Genomic DNA, 25,000 nt, shown 5'->3' with positions numbered 1-25,000 from the left:
ATCCACAACAAGCTTTGCTTCTGTAAAATCTGTGCAAGATGGGTGCCAAGAGAATATATCCAAAAGGCAGAGTATGGAATGGAAAGACCCAGAATCTCCAATGTAAAAGAAATTCAGGACTCAACCTTCTGTAGAAAAAGTAATACTAACTGTTTTGGGGGATGCAAAAAGGCTTACACTGGAGCATTACATGAAAAACGGGTCTATAGTCATGAGTGTAGGTTACAGTGAAATGCTGACCAACAAACTGAAACCAGCAAGTCACACCAAATGCCAAGATCTATTGTCAAATCAAGTATTATTGTGGTATGACAATACACATCCACATACGGCCACTCACAAAGTGGAAGCCATTGAAAAGTTGGGTTTTGAGTTGCTGGAATACCCTGCATACAATCCAGATCTCACTCCTTCCAACAAGCATCTCTTTGAACCACTCATACATCTTTTGCCAGGTCATCAATTTGCTACAGACAAAGACTCACAGGAAGTGGTGCATAGATAGCTGCACGACAGACAGACAGACAAACAGACAGGCAAACAGACAAGCAGGCAGGCAGATAGCTAGTTAGATAGAATTAAAAAGACAGTAGTGTATAATTACACTTGAAATCCCACCAGAAAATCTCTGTTATATGTACAATGAATTTAGACTGACCCTTTTCTATGTAATTTTCTGGTTCCTGGGTTTTCATCATGTACATGCCTGTGGTCTGGTACAACCCTTGGTTTTCATACGACTGTGATGTAGTTTCTGGAAGATCTGATACTGATGGGTATAGTGGACTGGGTGGTGGGTAGGCTAAGTCCTCTGCTTGTGGGTTTTGTAACTGTGATGGCTGTAGTGATGGTAAAGGTGGTGGTGGCAAGGTATCATCAAAGTCATTGTCTTCTTCAGTAGCAATTGGAGCTTGAGTCCAAAGTGCAGCTAGAGAAGGTGGTGGTGGGGGATTTTCAGTTGGAGCAGTGTGTCGTACTGATGGTTGCCAGTTGGCTTCCAGTGATAAATTTGACATTCTGTTCACCTGCCTGTCTGTAAAAAGAAATAGGAATGAGTTTATTTTTGCTTTTAAATAAAAACATTGACAATCAATTCATTGATTACAAATTTGACAATTTACTTCAAAGATGACAATTAATTTTGGAGTTTCATAATTAATTTTGATATTGACAGTTTTGAAGTTGACAATTATTCATGAAGTTGACAACAGACCTTGAAGTTGATAATTAATTCTGAAATTGACGATTTTGAAGTTTGACAAAATGACTAGGTCTAAGATTGCATCTTTACAAGACTAAAGCAAGACCAAGAACAGAATATTACTCCCACATCTACCAAGAATGGAATATTGTTCCCACATCTACCAAGAATAGAATATAACTCCCACATCTGTCAAGAATGGAATACTGTTTCCACATCCACAAAGAGTAGAATTTTGTTCTCACATCTACTAACAATGAACTATCATTCCCACTTCTACCAACAATAAACTTATTGTTCCCACATCTACAAAGTACAGAATATTACTCCTATATTTACTAAGAATAGAATATTGTTCCCACATCTACTAAAAATAGATTACACCTACACCTACAAACAATGAAATATTGTTCCCACATCTACTAACAATAGAATATTGTTCCTACATCTACCAAGAATTGAATATTGCTCCCACCTCTATCAAGAATAGAATATTGTTCCCACATTTACCAAGAATGGAATATTGCTCCCATACCTATCAACAATGAACTGTTGTTTCCACATTTACTAAGAAATAGAATATTGTTCCCACATTTACCAAGAATGGAATTTTGCTCCCACATCCAAGTGATACTGATACTATACACAAATACCCTAAACCACATCTAGTAATTATATATATATACACACACAAACACACACACATACACACATACATATGTGTGTGTCTTTGTGTCTGAGGATGTACCCTGCTTGACAACTAGTGTTATTGTGTTTATGTTCCCATAACTTAGCAGTTCAGCAAAAGAGATCAATAGAATAAGTATCAGGCTTAAAAAGAACAAAAAACAAGTACTGGAGTCAATTCATTTAACTATAAATTCTTCAAGGCATGGAGCTGTCTAATGATAGAAACAAGTAAACAGTAAAAGATAGCATTAACATTTTACCCATACACCCTTCTGTTGCCTATTGTTTTGTGCATGCGTCCATGCTTTAGTCTTTTGTCCATTTCCTACTCTCACATTTCACCACCATCTATTCTCCTAACTACTGCACTTATTCTGTACCATCTGGGTTGGTAGGAGTTGTTTTGTCACATCCATTTTGGCACCAACTATTTGGCATCACTATTTTGATGCTGACTTATCTAGCATGTATAAATCACAGTATGTGTGTGTATATTGATTAACGCATACATTTCCACAATTCTCAACCGATTTTCACCAAACTTTACACACGCATTACTTATGTCCCAAGGATGGTTATGCATTAGAACAACTATATCTTGTAGTCATTATCCATAATCTACTCCCAAAACACTTCAGTAGCTCTACTTTGCATCGCTTGTAAACTTATATGTTCTATGATCATTAAAGTGCAACGACCTCCACAATAATCAGCCTTCAATTTGATTTTCCATTCCTAACTTAATCAGAAACTTAGATTGGCATGCTACACACAAACCTCCTTGGTAGTTCAATTATTTGGTGAAAAAATACTACAATAGCAACTTAAACCGTCCATAGGACAGGTGCATTTACTAGTTTGATATAAGACATTTATGCAAGTGAGCATATTTCTCTTTATATGTACAAGGAGATGGAAAATGTTTATACCAATAATGTTCAATTTATAAATTATGTCTTTCTCTCTCTTCTCACCCTCTCTCTCTCTCTCTCTCTCTCTCTCTCTCTCGCTCTCTCTCTCTCTCTCTCTCTCTCTCTTTCTCTCTGTAAATCTTTCTATCTGTGTATATTTCTGCATGCGCATGTTTCTGCATGTACAGGCATATGTTTGTGTGTGTTTGAATCCAGCATCAAAAAGTAGTGTTAAAAAACAAGCTGAATGTCCAGTTAGCCATGCCAAATCACCAGTGTCCAAACAGTTAGGCATGCCAAATCATCAGCATCCAAACAGCATCCAGCCACCTCATTCCACCTCTGGGCTCACATCTTCATGCACCCCAACCCACCTATACTATTCTGTACCCTTTCATCTTTTCTACTTACCATGCCATGACACTCATATCAGAGATGAAATACTTGATTTCTTTTATCTTTTACTTATTTCAGTCATTAAACTGCAGCCATGTGTTTTCCATGCTGGCATGATTTAGAGAGTTTGACAAGAGTTTACCAGCCAGAGCTGCGCAGGCTCCAGTTGTCCATTTCAGTATGGTTTCTACAGCTGGATGCCCTTCCTAACACCAGTCACTTTACAGAGTGTACTTGGTGCCTTTTTACATTTCACCTGCATGGGCGTTACTACATGGCACCAGTACAAGTACTTGTTACATGCCACCAGCACGAGTGCCTTGTACTTGGCGATGCACAAGTGCTTTTTAATATATATATAAATATCTCTCTTTCTTTCTCTCTCTCTCTCTCTCTCTCTCTCTCCTTTAAGTTATCCTGAATGTTTCTACTGGGCCTATGTCTGGTTGAGACTGAGGAACCTAAAGTAAATAGCAAAAGAAAGATGTGTTATCACACTTTCAAGTGATGGTTATACTGCACTGTATTTGTTCTGTCAGGCCATACTATACTGTATCATAGCATACTGCATCATATTACACTAACTGCACTGTACTGTACTGTAGTCTTCTGTGCTATACTCAATTGTACTCTGCTGTACTGCACTCAAATGTATAACACTATAATACAATCTACTCTAGTCTATATTCTACTATATTCTAGTGTACTGTACATTACCTCACTATACTGTATTTTATACAATACTCTACTGAGCTGTACTCTACTGTCTTGCACTCTACTACATTGTACTATACTCTGCTATCTGCACTCTATTGTACTCTATCCCAATGTACTACAGTGCATTATGCTGTACTCTGTTCAACTACACTGAATGCTGCTGCATTATATTCCACTCCTTGTACTATATCACATTACTATATTGTAATGTACTCTGCTCTATTGCACCCAGTTGTACTTTACTGTACTCTGCTCTATTGCGCCCAGTTGTACTTTACTGTACTCAACTGTATTGTACTCACCATAATCCGGTGCCACTGAATGGCTTCTGTTTTTTCTGAGTAGAGAGTCTGTGAAAATGTCTCTATTGATGTCCACTGAGGCACTGCGTTGGGTGGCGTAAATCAATTTAGACCTTCGAACAGGAGATACAGGGGCAACAGGGGGTGCTATGGATTTGTAAATGGATGGCTGTGAAGAACTGGAATTAAGTAAAGGTTGACCAGTCACCCTGTATTGAGAATAGACACCTGAATGGCTGATGGTTGCATAACCTGAAGGTTGGGATTTGGAACTGCGACCCTTCAGGCTTGAGTTTCGATTCAGGCCTCGAGCATACGTATGAATACTGATTGTGGGACCGTACTGTGTTTCTATCTGTAGGAGGAATACAAAAAAAAAATGAGTTAACATAAGGGAAAAAGTATGGAATACTGGCAGTAGAGTATAGATAATAGAATGGAATTAGTCAAAACCAACTAATTGAAACTGAAATTTCCACATGTAGACAGACATATAAACAGATATGACTCTGATGAAGTAGCATTAATTCACTAGATCATTCAATTTTTTTTCAACCAATGAATGGGCCAATCGAGTAAACCAATCAATTACAAACCTATATTGACTCCTTGAAACAGCTGTAAGTCAAACCGAGGTCGACTTTGCCTTTTATCCTTTCAGGGTCCATAAAATGAGCACCGGGATCAATGTAATTGACTTGTCCCCTTCCTAAAAATTGCTGGTCTTGTGCCAGAATTTGAAGCCAGTATTAGAAGTGAGTAATAATGGCTTCCGGCAGGAATTTTACCAAATACCTATTGCTGCCATTTAGATTCCATGGAATTTCCAGTCACCTTTCTCCTAAATTAGGTAGAAATATCTAACAAGTAAACTGAACATACACAAATGCCCTGCATGCATATATCTACATACAGATATATACACATGCACATGCAGACATACATGCACAACATACACACAAACAAACACACAGTTATACACAGACACACACATACATTTTCACAAAGACACACACACATAGTTATACCCATATACACAATCTGCTCATCTATTTCATTTGCCAGCAATTCAGCATCTGTATTATGTATATCTTAGTCTGAGTTGCTCAAGCCTTTTCAGGCACTCCCCACCACCTTTTTCTTTCTCTCCCTCACTCTCTCCCTCTCTCTCCCTCCTGCTCTCTCCACTATCAGCTGGGCCACTGCCACCTCTTTAGATGCTCTTCCCTGAACAGTTGTGTTCAATAGCCCCATATTCCCATAAATCTGAGATCATCATTTAAGCAGTCTACAACTTAATCAAACTAGCAAACATAGATGCCATATCCCTGTTTTTGTTCAATTACTGAATAGCATCTCTATGTCTCTTCTATTACTCCCTTCTTTTCTATAATCTCACCTCCCACTTCCTTCAATGACTGACCCTCTCTCTTCAGTTCACCCTCCCAGTCATACTACATTAAACAGAGACAATATAAGGTAGAGAACTCTTTAGTTTTGCAGAGAAAGAAAGCAACCTCACTGGTGCCGGTGCTGCAATGAGATGAAGCCAGAACACTGTAAAATAGTTAACCAAAAAGCAGGGACAACACATAATCAACAAGACCCTTTTGTCTGGCTGAAGAGATGAGATGACCACTTTTCAAGTGTAGGTGAAATGATAAAATGGTCCCAATACAGTGTGGAAGAAGAGAGTATATATATATATATATATATATATATATATATATATATATATATATATATATATATATATATATATATGTTAAAGTCTGTCATACTGGCCATGATGAAATACCACAAGGTATAGAAAATACGTATTCGCCTTTATATATTTAATCCTTTATATTGAACATTCAATATTTCATCTATTCAATAAGACATATTCCATATATTCAATAAGACATTCAATACTTTATTTCATTGTACCATCCATTTTTATTTTATATTATATATTGTATATTCCATATTCTATATCCCACATTGGTTTTGCAAGAATATAAATAAAACATAAAAAACAGACAGAGTTGGAACTCTTTTAAACAAAATAATATATTCCTCTATACACAATCATACAAAACCCCTTTTTTTGTATTTATTTTTACTCACATACATATATATATATATAATATTGAATGGGACAAGAACGCAAAACATCCAGACAGTTAGGTGATACAAGAAAGGGACAAAACATACAGATAGATGATACAAGGAAACACGGACATGTCATTCGGAGTTTTCTCTCTTCAGTCGAGATCCAGATTATCTTTGCAATTTCGGCTGGTTATTCTCGATATTGCTCCAATCTGGCCAGCCCCAAGGAAAAACTAAGCTAAGAGCATTAGATTCCTTGGAATGGATTTGGTAGATGGTAACTGAAAGAAGCGTGTCGTATATATATTTATATATATGTGTGCGTGTGTGTGTGCATGTGTGCGTTTGTGCGTGTGTGCATGTATGTGTGCATATGTGTGTCTGTGTTATTCCCCCAACGATGATGACGACGACGATGACAATGACGATGATGATGATGATGATGATGATGATGATGATGATGATGATAATGACAGTACTTACCTTCACACCATTACCAATATCGTCTAATGCAGAATAATCTATGGGAGCTCTCTTGTATTGAGCAGATTTCTGCAATTTAGAAGGGTACACAATGATACCCTTACCACTGGGCACAACATGAGATTGGCCCTTTTTACACAGTAATTGGGCAATACATCGACGACTAATCTTCTGTTCATGGAATGCTGTTAACTGCAAAAAGAAATGACAAGATATGAATAAATTATTCAAGACGGGCTCTCGAGTTTAAAACATGCTTATGCCCACACTCTCCACATGGTACAGCACCAGACTTTGCATCCACCATTACCCCTTCATATTGTGTACACCACCACCACAACCATCTACATCACCCTCTGGTATACCCTGACTACTACTCTGCCATTTGATAAACCACCCCTCTGTGTGCCCTACTACCAAAGAGTTACACAGAACTACTTCCTACAATTCACAATAGACATAGACGACGTGGTAAAGAAAATAAAACAATGACCAAACATGCTTCAAGCAATCACAGCTGACCACATTTGGTCAACAAAGAAGAAAGGTGGTGAGCAGGGAAAGTCAGTAGGGGCAGGTATTAAGAAGTCTGCATCTCAACCATATGGTTTCAGGTCCAGTCTCACTGCTCAGTACCTTGAGAACAAGTATCTTCTACAGCCCTGAGCCAATGAAGGCTTTGTGAGTGAATTTGGTACATGGAAACTGTATGAAGTCATGTTGAACCGTTAATCCCTACAAAAAATTTTTTTCATTCTCTCTCCCCTTTTTCCTCTTAATCCATTTAAGAGTGTAGGCGCAAAAAGTAAAAGAGTTTTCCATTCTTCTCAAGCATTAAACTAATACACCTACTTGTTGTTCCTACACCTGTCTTCGTCTTTTGTTTTCTGTAAATTTGAACAATATACAAATATATACATATATATATATATATATATATATATATATATATATATATATATAGATAGATAGATAGATAGATAGATAGATAGATAGATAGATAGATAGATCTATACCATTACTACCACACCTTCACCAATACAACAACAACTTACTGATGTGAGTTCACTGATAATGGCTGCTGCCTCATCAATTCGTTTGTTCTCCTCATCAAGAAGTTGAAGAAACTTATCAGCTGCAGTTCCAATCTGGCCTGCAACGCAGGCTAAAGAATGGTTCACATAGTTACGGGTCTTCACCAGAGCCTCACCAGAACTTTCTATCTGAAAATAGTAATAAAGATAATAATAATAATAATAATAATAATAATTTTAAAAGGATTGACATAACTCTTCACGAAGGTAAATAGTCAAGACGAATAGCGCGATTCGATTGTATAAATGTTTTATTCATTGAACAATATTTCGACAGTACGTCTGTCTTTGTCAAGTTCAAAACAAAAGGTGATTAAAAATTCAAGCAAGTTAACATTTCCCCATAGCCAGAAATGTTTCCATAGAATATTAGAAATGAAGGACACACACACACAGACACACACATTTATATATTCTTTAATTCTTTTATTTGTTTCAGTCATTTGACTGTGGCCATGCTGGAGCACCGCCTTTAGTCAAGCAAATCAACCTCAGGACTAATTCTTTGTAAGCCTAGTGCTTATTCTATCGGTACCTTTTGCCTAACCGCTAAGTTATGGGGGCGTAAACACACCAGCATAGGTTGTCAAGCAATGTTGGGGCAACAAGCACAGACACATACATATATATATATATATATATATATATATATATACACAACAGGCTTCTTTCAGTTTCCATCTACCAAATCCACTCACAAGACTTTGGTCAGCCCGAAGCTATAGTAGAAGCCACTTGCCCAAGGTGCCACGCAGTGGGACTGAACCCAGAACCTTGAATAACGCCTGTGTTTGACTCCATTTCTTAATTTATCCATGTTATACAAAAACATTTTACTTAACCCTGGAATTTCTACCTTTATAAGTAGGCTGTAATGTCCTTGACACTTATGTGAAATTTTGCTACCCTGGTAACTATTTATTTATTTTTTCCTTGTTATTTGTACACATTGAATATATATATTTCAAGCGAACACACAGTCGCTGATTTTGCAACAAGAAAAAATGCTAGTTTTAAAATCTCTCTAAGAGAGCAACACAGTAGTTGTACTGACAAGTAACATTTGTAGCCACTTTAACATGGCTGTCCATTCAAACAGAGTCTACTGCGATTTTTTAACCCCAAGAGGACATCTCCTCTAGCTGGTTAACAATGCACAGCTGCAATTTTATTGAATGCAGCTGTGCATCATTAACCAGCTAGACCCTGCAATGAACCAGTGACACAGCCAGGGAGACTATTCTGATCTCAGTCACTTATAAACCATGCAAGCCAGGTAACCAGCTTTATGAATCCTAGGACTCAAGCAAAATAAAAAGATTATACATGTTTTATCTTTTACTTATTTCGGTCATTAGATTGTGGCCATGCTGGGGCACTACCTTGGATAATTTTTAGTCAAATAAATCAACCCCAGGATTTTTTTTTAAAGCCTGTAACTTATTCTGTTAGTCTCTTTTGCTAAACCACTAAGTTACTAGGATGAAAATACACCAACACCAGCTGTCAAAGACACACACACACACACACATAGCTCTCTCTCTCTCTCTCTCTCTCTCTATATATATATATATATATATATATATATATATATATATATATATATATATATATTCACACACATACATGTATGTATGTATGTATGTATATATACAACAGGCTTCTTTTAGTTTTCGTCTACCAAATCCAGTCACAAGGTTTTGGTCAGCCCATGGTTATTGTAAGAGACACTTGCCCTAGGTGCCACACAGTGAGACTGAACCTGAGATCATGTAGTTGGGAAGTAAGCGTCTTACTACAGAGTCATGCCTGCAGTTATTTCTAGCAATTCTAAGAGACCAGTTTGAAGTCTCTCACTTCAGCTCAAATTTAGAATATGTCGCTATGAATAATGGTAAGTAGAATTAATTCTTCACAAGATGGACTTCCTGTGACCGACATAATAGCATCCAAATATATCTCTTTTCTTTCTTTTTGTTATTTTTGTTGGTCAGAAATTAAGGTGGGTGGTGTAGAGAGGTAAAAGCAAATGTGAGATGGCAGAGGAGATGGGCAAAATGCATTGAGCTTGATTTTGTGTAGTATAATTTTTTTTTGTGTGTGGTAATTATTTTGTCAGTGAATGTTTGGTGGAGCCTTGTAGTGTCAGTAATAGCCATTTGACATTTACCATGGTGGGGTGGGAGCATCCATGAGTGAAGCCCGATAGTATTTTGTTGTTCAGAATTCCTAATATAGTCAGATTAAAGAGGAATTGGTAAAAGAAAGAGGTCCAGAGACAGAAAGAGAGAAGATGAGAAAGGGAGAGAAAGAGAGTGGAAAGGGAGGAAGAAGAGAGATGGTGGGGAAGGAAAGAAGAGTGAGGTGAAGGGGTAAAATGTATGGTGAGGCAAAATTATTATAAAAGAAATATTTGCTTTTGCCAGTCATCTTTCTATCTATTTATGTATCTATAATTGCATCATCATTAATCATTGTTTTAATGTCCACTCTTCCATGTTCGCATGGGTCAGGCTGAATATTTTGTTGAGGCAGATTTTTTGCAGCCAGATGCCCTTCCAGTTGCTAATCCTCACTTTTTTCTGTGTAAGGTAACATTTCTTCACAACCAGACATGTTTCCACAAAAGATTGGGAACAAAGGACAACTCTTGCATAATGGCAACCTTCATTTACAACTGTCTTGTAATGCCAAGGCAAGGAGACAGTAAAACACAGACACACACACTATATATATATATATATATATATATATATATATATATATATATATATATATATATATATATATATATATATATATACCTTACATACACACATAAATATGATATAGACACAACACACATATATATGATATATATATATATATATATATATATATATATATATATATATATATATATATATATATCATATATATGTGTGTATGTATATATATATGAGAGGGAGAGTCAAAATTTATACGCACTCTTGTTTTTTCAATGTATTTACACAAAAACAGGGGATAAACAAGTATGTCATTCTTCTATATAGTCTCCTTCCTTTTTGATGCACTTGGTCCAGCAGCCCACAAGCTTGCATATTCCCTCCAGGAAGAAGGTTTCCGGTTGGTCATGCAACCATTTATGCGCAACTTCTTTCTCATCTTCATCTAAAGGAAATCGACAACTTCATAAACCATCTTTGAGCAGTCTAAAGATATGACAGACAGAAGGGGTGAGATCTGGGCTGTAGGCAGGGTGTTCCAGCACCTCAAAACCCAATTGGTTAATGGTTTCAATGGTCTTGGCAGTTGTGTGTGGGCGTGCATTGTCATGCAACAACAAAACTTTCTTTGACAATAGGCTTTGGTGTTTGGTACGAATTGCTGGCTTCAGTTTTTGGCCAGCAAATCACTGTATCTTGCACTGTTGATCATACACCCCTTTTCCAGAGAAAACGGATCACTTCTCTTTGTTCTTCTTTGGTGCACATTGCTAGTGGAGTGGCCATGCTTACACTGCAAAGCCAGAAAGAAAAATGGCGTGATCAGGCTTGTACTTCAATCACATGACCACAATAGTACCAACTATAAGCATGCATGCGCAGAAGGCAGTGTGACAATAATAAAGATATGTCATGGTGAAAGTGCAGATAATTTTTTACTTCCCCTCATGTATATATATATATATATATATATATATATATATATTAAGGGCATTACTATACATAAATGCCTCACGTACCGAGATGCAATTCAAAAAGCCTGCCTCTTTCATAGATATATAAGTGTAAACAATTCTATGTACTATGCTGGATACATGTGGTGTTCGTCTGGTATGTTGATTTTTTTTGGTCATTTTTAAGTGTCTAGATTATGCTTGCACTGACAATTAAAAAGTGCATTGTGTGCACTAATTATGAAATCATATGATTTGCAGCTGAATCTGTTTTTAAAAGGCTTGCTTCAAGAGTTGCATTCCCTCACTTTCGGTACAATGTGTTTATTATGGTAGTTTTGACTTTAAGAGTCCCTCCTAGTGTGAGGCATTTATGTATAGTAATGCCCTTAAATAAATATATTTAAAGGGAATAATTAATAAATTTTTCCCTTGTGAGGTTTTTCATACTAACTACTTGATAAATTCTAATAAAGATTTTATCCTATTTTTAAATTGTATATATATATATATATATATATATATATATATATATATATATATATAGGCAACAAGTACAGTGGTCACTAAAATGATAGATGGTGTTAGTAAGCACCAGCCTTGCTAGAAATAAGAGTCAAAACAACTCTTAACCACATAAGAGCACTTTTCTAACAGCCTGACAAGAGAGGTTCTTTAACCCTCAGTGACAGAGTAATGGGTCACCGATGAGGATTGATTAAATCTGAAATCAGCACTGATATGACTCCATCTCACTTGTCGAAGGGAGGGAGCCTGCCTCCTTTGTCAGCCATTAGAAAAGTGCTCTCATGTGGCTAAGAGTTGTTTTGACTCTTATTTCTAGCAATGCTGGTGCTTACTAGCACACTCCATCACTTTAGTAACAACCATCCTTGTTGCCTGTTTCTTATGGTGTTCTGTATAAGGCTGACAAGGAGACTTAGGCTTTTTAACCCTTGGTGACGCAGTAATAGGTCACTGATGAAGATTGATTGAATCTGAAATCAGTGCTGATATAAGTCCATCTTGTTTGTCATAGGAAGGGAGCCTGCCTCCTTTGTCAGTCATTAGAAAAGTGCTCTCACATGGCTAAAAGTTGTTTTGACTCTTATTTCTAGCAATGCTTAGTGTTTACTAGCACCCTCTATTACTTTAGTGACAATTGTACTTTTGCCTATTGATTTTAAAGTGCAAATAGCTACCTTAATAATTGATATATATATGTATGTATATATATATATGTGTGTGTGTGTGTGTGTATATATATATACTTTTCTACTCTAGGCACAAGGCCCAAAATTTTTGGGGTGGGGGCCAGTCAATTAGATTGACCCAGTATGCAATTGGTACTTAATTTATCGACCCCGAAAGGATGAAAGGCAAAGTCGACCTCGGTGGAATTTGAACTCAGGACGTAACAGCAGATGAAATACCATTAAGCATTTCGCCCAGTGTGCAAACATTTCTACCAGCGTGCTAACATTTCTACCAGCTCACCATCTCAATATATATATGTATATATAGGCAGTATATGTATATGTATATATAGGCAATATATGTATATGTATATATAGGCAGTATATGTATTTAAGCGCTACTAATAGTTTCATATGTTGAGAAATACTCAAACTTATTCTTTAGGTGCAAACCACATATAATGAACTAAGAAAATTGAATAAAAGAAGAAATACGAAAAACTGAGAAGGCATCATATAGAAAATATAAGGTAAAAAACGGAAAACAAAAAACAGAAAAGGAAAATGCGGAAACTAAAATGTAAAAAATAAAAGAGTAAAGTAAAAAGGTAAAAGAGCTATCTTCCTCAGACCTTAAAGGATAAGGCTGGAAAGATATCAAGTTAGTCAGGAATAGGCAAAATTTTATAATTCTTCAAAATATATTTATACATGTGCTTGCAACCATTGAAAATCTCTCACCTAGAGTTGAATACAGAGATATGGATCTTAGATTTGAACAGGATCTGTGCTTTTTCAGCTAAACAAAGTCTACATTTATTTGATCCATTCACATAAGGTATTGATTTCTCAATTACTTTCCATTTAATCTTATGTGGTATTCCGTTATCTTTCAAAGACCATACATAGCCAGGCAACTTAGTAGCTTTACTTTTGTTTCTATGTCAAAAGGAGGCTATGTGATTGGCCTAGTGATTTTTAAATTCACCTTCACATAATCCAGTATAGGTTTTATCGGTTGTATTATATATAAATAACAGGCTTTGCTTTTCAGTTTCTATCAACCAAATCCACTCACAAAGCTTTAGTCAGCCCAGGGTTCTAGCAGAATACATTTCCCCAAGGTTTCACACAGTAGGATTTAACCCAGGACCATGTGGTTGAGAAGCAAACTTCTTAATATACAGCTACACCTGTGCCACACACACACATACATGTATCTTTGTATGTGTGTGTTTGTGTGCGTGTGTGTGTGTGTGTGTGAGTCTGTATGTGTGTGTATGTATTTAAATACTTTCCACAATAAATATACACTTCATATCATACATACATATGTATATATGTACATGTGTATGTGTGTGTGTGTGTGTGTGTGTGTGTGTGTGTGCATGTTTGTATCTCCTTTTCTTGACATTATGTAACTATTATAAAGGATTGTCAATCATATAAGCGGTGTCATTCATTTCTAATATTCTGTGGAAACATGTTTTGCCATGGGAAAATATTACTTTGCTTGGAAATAGGTGATGGTTGTCAGCAGGAAGAGCCTCCAGCCATAAAAAAAAATCTGTACCGACTCTACCTGAACCATGCAAACATGGAAAAGTAGATGTTAAAATAATAAGGATGATGGTAATGATGATGATGATGACATACAAGCTTCCAGTACTCAACTATCAAGATTCAGGGCAAACAACTTTGGTCGGTGCCATTAATGGTGCTATTTGTGGTGCCACTAGTGATGCTCATTCTGTTATAGGTATTTGGTCCAGGCTACTAGATAATTCCTCCCTCTCTTTCACCAGTCTTAGGGTTCGAAGCCTTGACAATGTCATGGTTGTTGCCCTTACAGCTCAACCTAAACTATAGAAAGACGAACTATGTTTGCATAAGAAGTATCAGACGCAGAAAAATTTGAACTAGCTGTGACTTTGTCATGTAATATTTCAGTTTAGTTACTGATGTTCCATTCTTTTACATACCAATATACACAGAGCAGCTGGTAAATACAAGTAAGAAAAGGCTGCCAAGCTGGTTTTCAACCATAAAACGTGTTATTGGAACATTTTCAGTCTTGACAAACTTTTTTAGTAAATTCTATTTTATTTTTAGACTGAATTTATGAGAACTCATTAGAATGGCTATTGTGAGAACTAAAAACAAACAATTGTCTTAGGAGATTTAATTAAATTTAAACAGTAAAAATAGAAAACCTGATTTTAAACCTAAAATAAACATTATTGTTTAATGATGTATCTCAAGTATGAGTGCAGTTCTGTGTGTGTGTGTGTGTGTGTGTGTGTGTGCGCATGTGTGTGTGTATGAAAGTGTATGTATCATCATCATCATCATCATCATTTAATGGCTGCTTTCCATACTCACAACAGTTGGACAGTTTGACAAGATCTGGTGAGCTGCAAGGTCAAGCTGAGGTCCAGTTATCAGCTTTGGTATTGCTTCTATGGCTGGACGCCCTTCCTAATGCCAACCACTTTACTGGGTGCTTTTCCCAGTCCACTGGCACTATATTGAGGTTGTCATATAATTTGCAAGGCAGAAAAAGTACAGGGAAAAAAGGAAAGGGGAAAAGCACCCAGTACAACAAGGAAGTATTGGGGGGGGGGGGGGGGGGGAGATGGAGATGAGTGGTTTATGCAAAGTGTTAAAAGGTTAAAAAGTATGACAGAGGAACAAGGTCAAGTCTCTTGCTATAACGGAAACGCATGGCTGAAGGAGTTAAAAAGAAGGTAGTGATGGGGTACCAGAGCAAAATTTTGTATGTTATATTATCTGCCCTTCCCTTATTCGATACTGTGAGGTGAAATTTGAGGGAGATTTGAATGCTATTTCTAGCAGGCAGGGCAATCACATAGTTCTTCCCCTGTCAAGCTTGTGGTTGGCTTCTACTGTTCTTCTGCCTATTGTTTGCCATCCAGCTGGAAGTCTCCAGATGACATAATCTTCAAACAGCAAAAAATCTATTCATCCAAAGATAGCTAAACCCCACCCCCACCTCACCATCATCCCATCCACTTACCTTGCAACCCTCTTACATCTCACTGTTCCCCACCGTATCTCACACACCTCACTCTCCTTATACATCTCTCTCTCTCTCTCACACACACACACACACACATGCATACACCTAAACATCCACATCTCCTTTGTCCCACTAACACCTTCCACCCCCACTTCCTCCACCTTCCCAACATTGCTCACCGCCACCACAACCAAGTGTTTCCCTCACCTCATATACAGCTTTACTCTCACCCTGCCTCACAAACACCCCTCCCTCGCCTCACACCTTCTCCCCTCACACAGGTGGGAAGCATCACAACATAAAAACAACAGCTGAATTTCCCTCAAACCACATCCTACTCCTTCTTAGAAATGGTGTTGGATAATGTGCACCTGGGATAAAAGACAGGATGGACATGGCAGGAAGGCTTTTGATCATTGCTACAAACAATCAAATATTGACCTGGAGCTAAATAACAAAAGCAACATTACTCAACTCATCCACGTGACTTAATCTTATTATCATTATCATGACTCAACCACAACAATGTTAACAACAATAATAATAATCCAAACATTGTCATCCAGATTAAGGGCATTGGGGAGAGTAGCAAAGTGGTGGGAAAAACTGGTGACAAATAAAGTGGTGGTGGCGGTGGCGGTGGCGGTGGTGGTGCTGGTGGTGGCGGCGGCGGCAGTGGTGGTGGCAGTGGCGGTGGTGGGGGCGGCGGTGGGGGCGTTTACATCCCCAGAATTTAACAGTTTGGCAAAAGAGATTGATAGAGCAATTACCAGGCTTAAAAAAAAAAAGAATTACTGGGGTAAATACATTTGACAAAGAATTCTTCAAAGAATATATACATGCATTTAAAGCTGTACTCTCTATACTTAATGCAGTGGAATCATGTTAGTAGCCAGGTTGCGACTGGTGTGGGGAAAATTTTGACGCCAAATAATAAAATGTTTTTAAACGGTTAAAATATGCCACCCATGCTGTAATTGGTTTAGATTCAACCCACTCTCAGCTTGCTCCAGTACAATGCACCAGTCCTCCTTTCCAAATGCAACTAAAGCTTATGTACCAGGGAACATGTATGTATGGGAATGGTTATATACACATATGTGTATGTATGTATGTGTGGGTGGGTATATATATGTGTCCTTATGTATAGTAACAATAACAATTGACTCATTGGTGTGCATGTATTGTTGTTGGCACTCCGTCACTTACAACGTCGAGGGTTCCAGTTGATCAGATCAACGGAACAGCCTGCTCGTGAAATTAACGTGCAAGTGACTGAGCACTCCACAGACACGTGTACCCTTAACATAGTTCTCGGGGATATTCAGCGTGACACAGAGTGTGACAAGGCTGACCCTTTCAATTACAGGCACAACAGAAACAGGAAGTAAGAGTGAGAGAAAGTTGTGTTGAAAGAGTACAGCAGGGTTCGCCACCATCCCCTGCCAGTGTCACGTGAAGCTTTAGGTGTTTTCGCTCAATAAACACTCACAACGCCCGGTATGGGAATCGAAACCGCGATCCTATGACCGCGAGTCCGCTGCCCTGACCACTGGGCCATTGCTTCTCCACTGTGTGCATTCATAGACGTTTATGTATGTACATTTAAATGTACATATATATATTCATGTGTTTGTGTTTATTTATTTATGTATATCTATATATGTCAAAGTATGCATGTATATACATATATGTGAGTTTTTATGATTTTTGTATACGCTTTTTATGTTTATAGTTATATATTGCAAATTAACTCCATGAACTTTGTAAATCTCTGAAGAGGCCTAGAGGATCATACATGTACCTCTATTTATCCATTTCATCTATCAATTACTCTAGCTTACTGGAGTTATATAGATAGAATGAGGCATGTCACCTCTAGGCTGAAACAGCTGTAAGACATTGTCCCTTCTTCGGTCACTAGATGTCCTTTTTAATTTTAATTACTGATATGACACAATATGTCATATGTGTTTGTATATTGTTTTTATTGTCCACTTAGCTGAAAAATAAACTGGTAAATTGACATAATATAATGTCTGCAAGTTGATGAGTACCACATATTCTCCTCCATTTTCTTATTGCTATATAAATTAAGGGTATAATTTCCTTTTACCCGCACCCATTTATTGCACTTGATAAAAACACTAGTGTAATAGTTATTGGGTATCCTTCCGGTAGTATATTGGATAGATATTATCCTTTAGTGGGTTAGATTCACAACCCCTAACTTTCTTGGATTATATATATATAACCTCATTAACCACTAGCACCTGTCCCTATCAGCTCGCACACCTCACGTCTGTATGTTGCAAGCACCAAAGGCAAAAGAGGATAACCCTGGTCTGCCTTCCCTCACATCCTCTCTCACCCTTCCTGTTCTGGTCCAGTTCCTTGACCATTGACGTCACAACCCTTTCCTTTCAGCTCATCTCATCCTCACAGACTTCTATAGATTTAGCTATAAAAATTGGATCAGTTTTTGGAAGTTTCCACAGATAATCAGTTTTACATTTCAGTGTTATGGCCTATAAAACAACAATAAAAAAGTGGGGTGGTGTTAAAGACTGGGCCCTGATGAACCTCTTCCTGCACGCACACACACACACATGTATACACACATGCATGCACGCACGCACATACACACACACACACACAAAGGCATACATACATGCATAGACACAAATGAATGAAACATGAGGAGTAGAAGGGGGAGGAGGGGGAGAAGGGGCAAAGTGGTCTGTCCTAAAATGTCAGACTTACCTCTTTATAATGAATGTCACAGTAGTCAGCCACTTGTCTCAGATTCTCGTAGTTTTTGCCAAGTTCTTCAACAGCACTGGGGAGCTCATTAGCATACAGTTCCTCCATACTGAAATGCCCCTCCATTGTAGCCATTGTCGTGGTAGTGGTTCTGGTGGCAGAGGTAGTGACACTGATAGCAGCAGCAGCAGTAGTAGTAGTAGTAGTAGTAGTAGTAGTAGGGGGTTAGTGATTTCTATCTTTTTGGTCAGTCACTCTAACATCGAGTGTCCCCTTAACTGTGGCAGCGATTTTGGTAATATGTAACTCCAGCCTCCACGCTGCACCAAGGGGAAGGAGTAAATTCCTGGGAAGTAAAAGAAAAGAGAGAGAAAAAGGTAATAAAAGGATTACTCAATAAAGATTTCAGGTTTAAAAAAAAACATCAAAAAAAAAACCTACCTAGAGCTTACAGGGCCATGAGGTCAAAAAGTATTTAGGTTGTCAAGGTGTTTAAGCTTTGAGTGGATGACCCACCTTCACATTTCATCTCTGATTGGAATGCCACTCGGACAAAGTTAACCCCCAGGTGTCATTGGTATTCATTCTCAACTGAGTGTACTATAACAACATGAAATGGAGTACCTTGCTCAAGACACAGTGTGCTGTGCAGCCTGAGATTTGAACTCATGATCTAATGACCATGGACTCAACACTCTAACCATAATACAATTCATCTCTACATAAAAAAAAGCAGGAATAGATGGTAATTTATTTTACACTGTAAAGAAGTAGCAGAGGAGAACTCAACAGCCTGGAGTCTAATGTATTTAATTTTAAGCTACACTTTTATGTTGTAGAATTCAGCCATAACTGGTCCCAAGCCCAGCTGAGAAAGGAGGAGGGTGTTAGGTATAGGGTTAGCAGCTCTGAGCTAAGAATTATCTACTTTGCATATACACAATTTAATGAAACATGATGAGTAGAAGGGTGAGGAGAGGGAGAAGGGACAAAGTGGTCTGTCCTAAAATGTCAGACTTACCTCTTTATAATGAATGTCACAATAATCAGCCACTTGTCTCAGATTCTCGTAGTTTTTTGCCAAGTTCTTCAACAGCTTTGAGGAACTCATTAGCATACAGCTGCATAGAAGGTCCTCAGTGGCTGAAGTAGATACACCTGAGAACAACTGCAATCCATGGCCGAAGATGAAAATCTCTTGTTGGCACTCTATGCTCCATATGGACAAAAAGGAATTGAACTAACTAACTTTATTATAGATGCACCTGGCTAAGTGTTTAAGAAGCTTGCTTCCCGACCACAGGCTCAGTCCCGCTGCATGGAACCTTGAGCAAGTGTCTTCTACTATAGCCTTAGGCTGACCAAAGCCTTGGCATGGACATGGTAGACAGAAACTGAAAGAAGCCTCTGTGTGTGTGTGTGATTGTGTGTGTGTGTATGTATGTGTATGTGTGTGTGTGTGTGTGTGCGTGTGTGTGTGTGTGTGTGTGTGTGTGTGTGTGTGTGTATGTGGGGCAGTGAGGTGTACATAAGAAATAAATGAAGTTGAAAATGCACATATAGCATAATGGTAGTTTCTTGTACTCTGAGAAGGATGGTTCCGCAATTTCTCATTGATCAACCTGCACAGACGTGATCAAAGGTATGTTTATAGTGATCAAAGGTATTGTGATGTAGATTAGCTCACTCCTTCTATCAAATTGATGAAATCTGAACAGATGCAAAATGTACCACATGTCAAGTATTTTGCTCAAAATGTGATGAAGCGCTTTGCTCAAGAACACAACACACCACCCAGTCCAGGAATTGAAACCATGATCTTGTGATCATGAATGCAACACGTTAACTACTAGGCCACATGCCATCACTCAGAGAGTATATGTGAAAAATTTATTTAAATTAAAATTAATATACTTAACCAGTTTCATATTTGTGTGATTTTCAAAGGTAAATTTTGAGGAGCATGGAGCTGTGTTGCACTTGCAAATTTGAAAATTATACAAATGGGAAAATGGTTAACTGTATTAAATTGAATTTGAGGATATGTTCATATATAGACTCTGTGCATTTTCAACTTCATTTATTTCTGGTATACTAATACTTGTATGAATTATTAATGATTTCAATATATATATGCCAGCATGGAAAGCGGACATTAAACGATGATGATGATGATGATGATGAATATATATCAGACCCATATACCCCAAGGAAGACTTTAACCGAACAGAGAGTATAGATTAACTCTAATGCATTACAGTCAAATGATGGCTTACCTGGCCAAAATTTTTAAGTTATGGTCAACAATATTCTTGTTTAAAAATAAAGCATGTATATATATATATATATATATATATATATATATATATATATATATATATAAAAGGAATACCAAAAATGGGACAAGAACGCAAAACATCCAGACAGTTAAATGAGGCAAAAAAAAAGGGACAACAAAACATCTAACTGTCTGGATGTCTTGTGTTCTTGTCCCATTTTTGGTATTCCTTTTTTATATAGATATAGCAGCGTACGTACACTTTGGTCTCTTATATATATATATATATATATATATATATATATATTACCTCTTTCTGTATATATATGGTGTGGAAGCAAGGTCTAGAATTGAAGGGCCTAGCTAAAACCAAAGTCTTAGCAAGTAGGAAGGCTGTCAAATCACAACCCACTTCAGGTAGCTGGCCCTGCTCAATCTGTAGAAAAGACATTGGTAGAAATTCCATACGATGTACCCGGTGTAAGCTATGGACACATAAATGGTATAGCTATATCAAAGGAAGGTTAACCGGGAAAATAATTTTTCTGTGTGGCAGATGCGCAGGGGCAATAAACACTGAAGTTGTACAGAAAACAGATTCCATCACAAACCAAGGGAAGAAACTAGAAGTAGTTAATAGCTTCTGCTAGCTAGGCAACCAAGTCTGTAGTGGGGGTGGTTGCTCTGAGAGTGTAGCAACTAGGGTAAGAATAGCCTGGGCAAAGTTCAGGAAGCTCCTACCTCTGCTGGCAACTAAAAGCATCTCACACAGGGTGAAAGGTAGACTATATGATGCTTGTGTGCAAACTGCCATGCTACACAGCAGTGAAACATGGGCCATGAATGCTGAGGAAATGCGTAAGCTTGAAAGAAACAAAGCTAGTATGATCTGCTGGATGTATAATATCAGTGTGCATACACGACAGAGTGTAAGCACCCTGAGAGAAAATTTGGGCATAAGAAGCAACAAATGTGGTGTGTAAGAGTGGTGACTGCGCTGGTATGGCCATGTGTTACATATGAATGAAGACAGCTGTGTGACGAAGTGTCACTCCCTAACTGTAGAAGGAACCTGTAGAAGTGGTGGACCCAGGAAGACATGGGATGAGGTGATGAAGCATGACCTTCGAACATTGGGCCTCACAAAGGCAATGACAGGAGATCAGGACCTTTGGAGATACACTGTGATTGAGAAGACCCAGCAACTAAAGTGAGATGACAGACATGCATGTCCAGTCCTGTTAAGAATACTCCTGATGCATCAGGCAATACGATATGCTTAAGAAGACCTGTTGAGTCAAGTAAAACCAATATCATAGCTGGAGCCAATGCCTTATGGCTGGCTTCCGTGCCAATGGCATGTAAAAAGCACCATCCAAATGTGGTAGATGCCAGGTCTGCCTTACCAGCCCTGTGCCAGTGGCATGTAAAGAGCACCAACCACTCGTGACTGATGCCAGTTGAACCCAAAACCATGTGCTTCAAAAGCAAATTTCTTACTACACAGCCACATGGTAGACAGGTGTGAATATAGAAATATAAATACTCTAAATACAATTTATTAATTATTAAATGTGCTTACGTTATATAAATAGAAGCGCGCACACACGCACACACACAGCCAAGAACACACACACATGCATACACACACACACACACACACACACACACAATAAGCACACACTCATATAAATGCATACAACAATTTAACATATGTACCAAGCAGACAAACAGAAGATAAGGAAATAAGATTATAATCCGGGATAAGAACTTTATTTAGGTCATTTACAGTAGCACACACATGTATACATATACACACACGCATACACACACACACACAAATACACACACACACACACATATATATATATATATATATATATATATATATATATACATATGCACATATATGTACACATATATGTACATGCATATATATACATATATATGGGTGGTGGTTGTGGTGGTGGCGGTGGCGGCGGCGGTGGTGGTGGTGGTGGTGGTGGTGGTGGTGGTGGTGGTGCTTGTGTGTGATGGTAATGATGGATGGTAATGATAATCCTTCTCATACCGCTGTAACTTATTTAACCAAGTCTATCCCTCCCCACCACCCTTAACCTCTTCCACCCAGCTGTAAAAAGGAGCTATATCGTGGACACAGGCAGAACACAAAATCGGTGGCAACACTAGAAAACAGAAAAGTGATTTGGTGGCTTGTGTTGTGATGTTTAAATCCTTCCTGCAAGGAAAGCAACATGTGATAGTTTTAACCTGGTTGTAGGCATGGCTGTGTGGTGAAGTCTGCTTTGGTATCATGCTGTTTGGAGATCAATCTCAATGTGTTCTACCTTGAGTAGCTGTTTTCTACCATAGCCTAACACTGACCAGTGCTCTCTTCACTGTAATTGCTGCTATTGTTGTCATCATTGTCGTCATCACCATCAATGTTTTAATGTCCACTTGTCCATGCTTGCATGAGTCAGAATTTATTGAGGCAGATTTTCGACAGCCAGATGCTCTTCCTATCACCAACCCTGGCCGATTTACAAGCAAGTTAATACTTCCTCATGGCCAGACATGTTTTTGTAGAATATGGGAAATGACTGTCCAAACTATGCCAGCATGGAAAACAGACATTAAATGATGGTATTGATGATGAATGACACTGCTTGTGTGAGAATGACACTCATTCACAATGACACAAACTCACTCTTACTCTTACACACACACATATATATGTATATACATGCATGCTCCTCTGTTGGAACAATGAGGACCATCCAATTATCCTTCGGGATAACTGATGGCTTTTGCGGTGACTTCAAAATGAAGATGAGTTGCACATCGTCAACCTCACTCTCTCATTCATAACCATCTTCAATCTATGGCAAGGCAAGGTCAAGATGGCTGGGGATGGAGATGGATGCAATAAATAAACAAGATGTCTTACTTGCCTCCTCTTATTCTCTGCATCCCACAATGCATTGCTACAGCTGTATATATATATACATATGTACGTATATATATATATATATATATATATATATATATATATATATATATATATATATATATATATATATATATATATATATATATATATATATATATATATATATATATATATATATATATATACATATGTACGTACGTACATATATATATATATATGTACGTACGTATGTATATATTTGTATAGATATATATTTATATAGTGATTCTACAGAGTGAAGGGAATCAAATAGGTAATTACACAATACACATGTTTCGAAAGACTCACCGAAGGCATATTATATAACTTTAAGGTGCCATACTAATGTTCAGGGATCCTTCTCGTCAGGTACTTTTCTACTTGTCGCTTACAAGTCCATTGTCCAGTATATAGCAACTTCTGATTAATTAACTTTATTGATTGGTTATCATCCACTTCATGTTATTTATACAAACTTTGTCTATGCTTGAGGTTAACCAACTGTTTGTACCATGACCATAATTATTTCTCAGTACTTTACTATATGCATTTGAGTGTGTGTGTGAGAGAGAGAGAGAGAAAGAGAGAAAGAAAGAGAGAGGGAGGAGGGAGAGAGAGAGAGTGAGCGTATTCATATATACATTTTTGTATTTGTGTGTGCATATATAACAATACTATCCTTATTTAAATCTTATAGCCCTCAACTATTTCTCTCTCTCTATCTATATCTCACTCGCTCACTCTTTTTCTCCTTTTCTGTCTATCTATTTATATCTCACTCGCTTACTCTTTCTCTCCTTTTCTATCTATCTATCTATCTATCTATCTATCTATCTGTCTATGTGTCTACATATCTATCTCTCTATCTATCTGTCTGTTTGTCTCCTCTCCTATTCCTTACACCACCCTATCTCACTCTAGGCTAACCAGCCTACAATAATGTCATTGATAACTCAAACATACATCAACACACATGCACATACACACAAACACATAATGTCCACACACAGATACATGACCCTCTCTGTTGACACAGGGACACCCCTCCCCCATTGTCAGTGGACACACACTCACACACACACACTCATACACACATGCACAAGCGCGCGCACACATATGCACATACACACACTCATACACATGTACACATGCTTATACAACAAAATGTCCTCCTCCCAATTCAATGATGTTTGTACAAATGCTTGA

At 37.7% G+C, this 25,000-nt stretch overlaps 1 protein-coding gene across 3 annotated transcripts in view; it reads right to left on the bottom strand.

Moving 5' to 3' along the window:
* The window catches only part of LOC106877393 (abl interactor 2), a 57,143-nt gene that overhangs the window by 836 nt on the left and 31,307 nt on the right, over positions 1–25,000 (bottom strand). For all 3 annotated transcript variants that reach the window (XM_052973895.2, XM_014926289.3, XM_089364551.1), the window contains exons 3-7: positions 18,546–18,891; positions 7,850–8,017; positions 6,795–6,986; positions 4,218–4,572; positions 659–1,033 (exon numbers count right to left, since the gene is read on the bottom strand). In XM_052973895.2, coding sequence (XP_052829855.1) covers positions 659–1,033; positions 4,218–4,572; positions 6,795–6,986; positions 7,850–8,017; positions 18,546–18,680 — 1,225 coding nt within the window. In that variant the 5' untranslated portion in view covers positions 18,681–18,891. The remainder of the gene's footprint in view (positions 1–658; positions 1,034–4,217; positions 4,573–6,794; positions 6,987–7,849; positions 8,018–18,545; positions 18,892–25,000) is intronic.

This window comes from Octopus bimaculoides, chromosome 16 (genome assembly GCF_046866305.1).
Source record: "Octopus bimaculoides isolate indiv1 chromosome 16, ASM4686630v1, whole genome shotgun sequence".
Lineage (NCBI taxonomy): Eukaryota > Metazoa > Mollusca > Cephalopoda > Octopoda > Octopodidae > Octopus > Octopus bimaculoides.
This window is presented reverse-complemented; position numbering and strand designations above follow the sequence as displayed.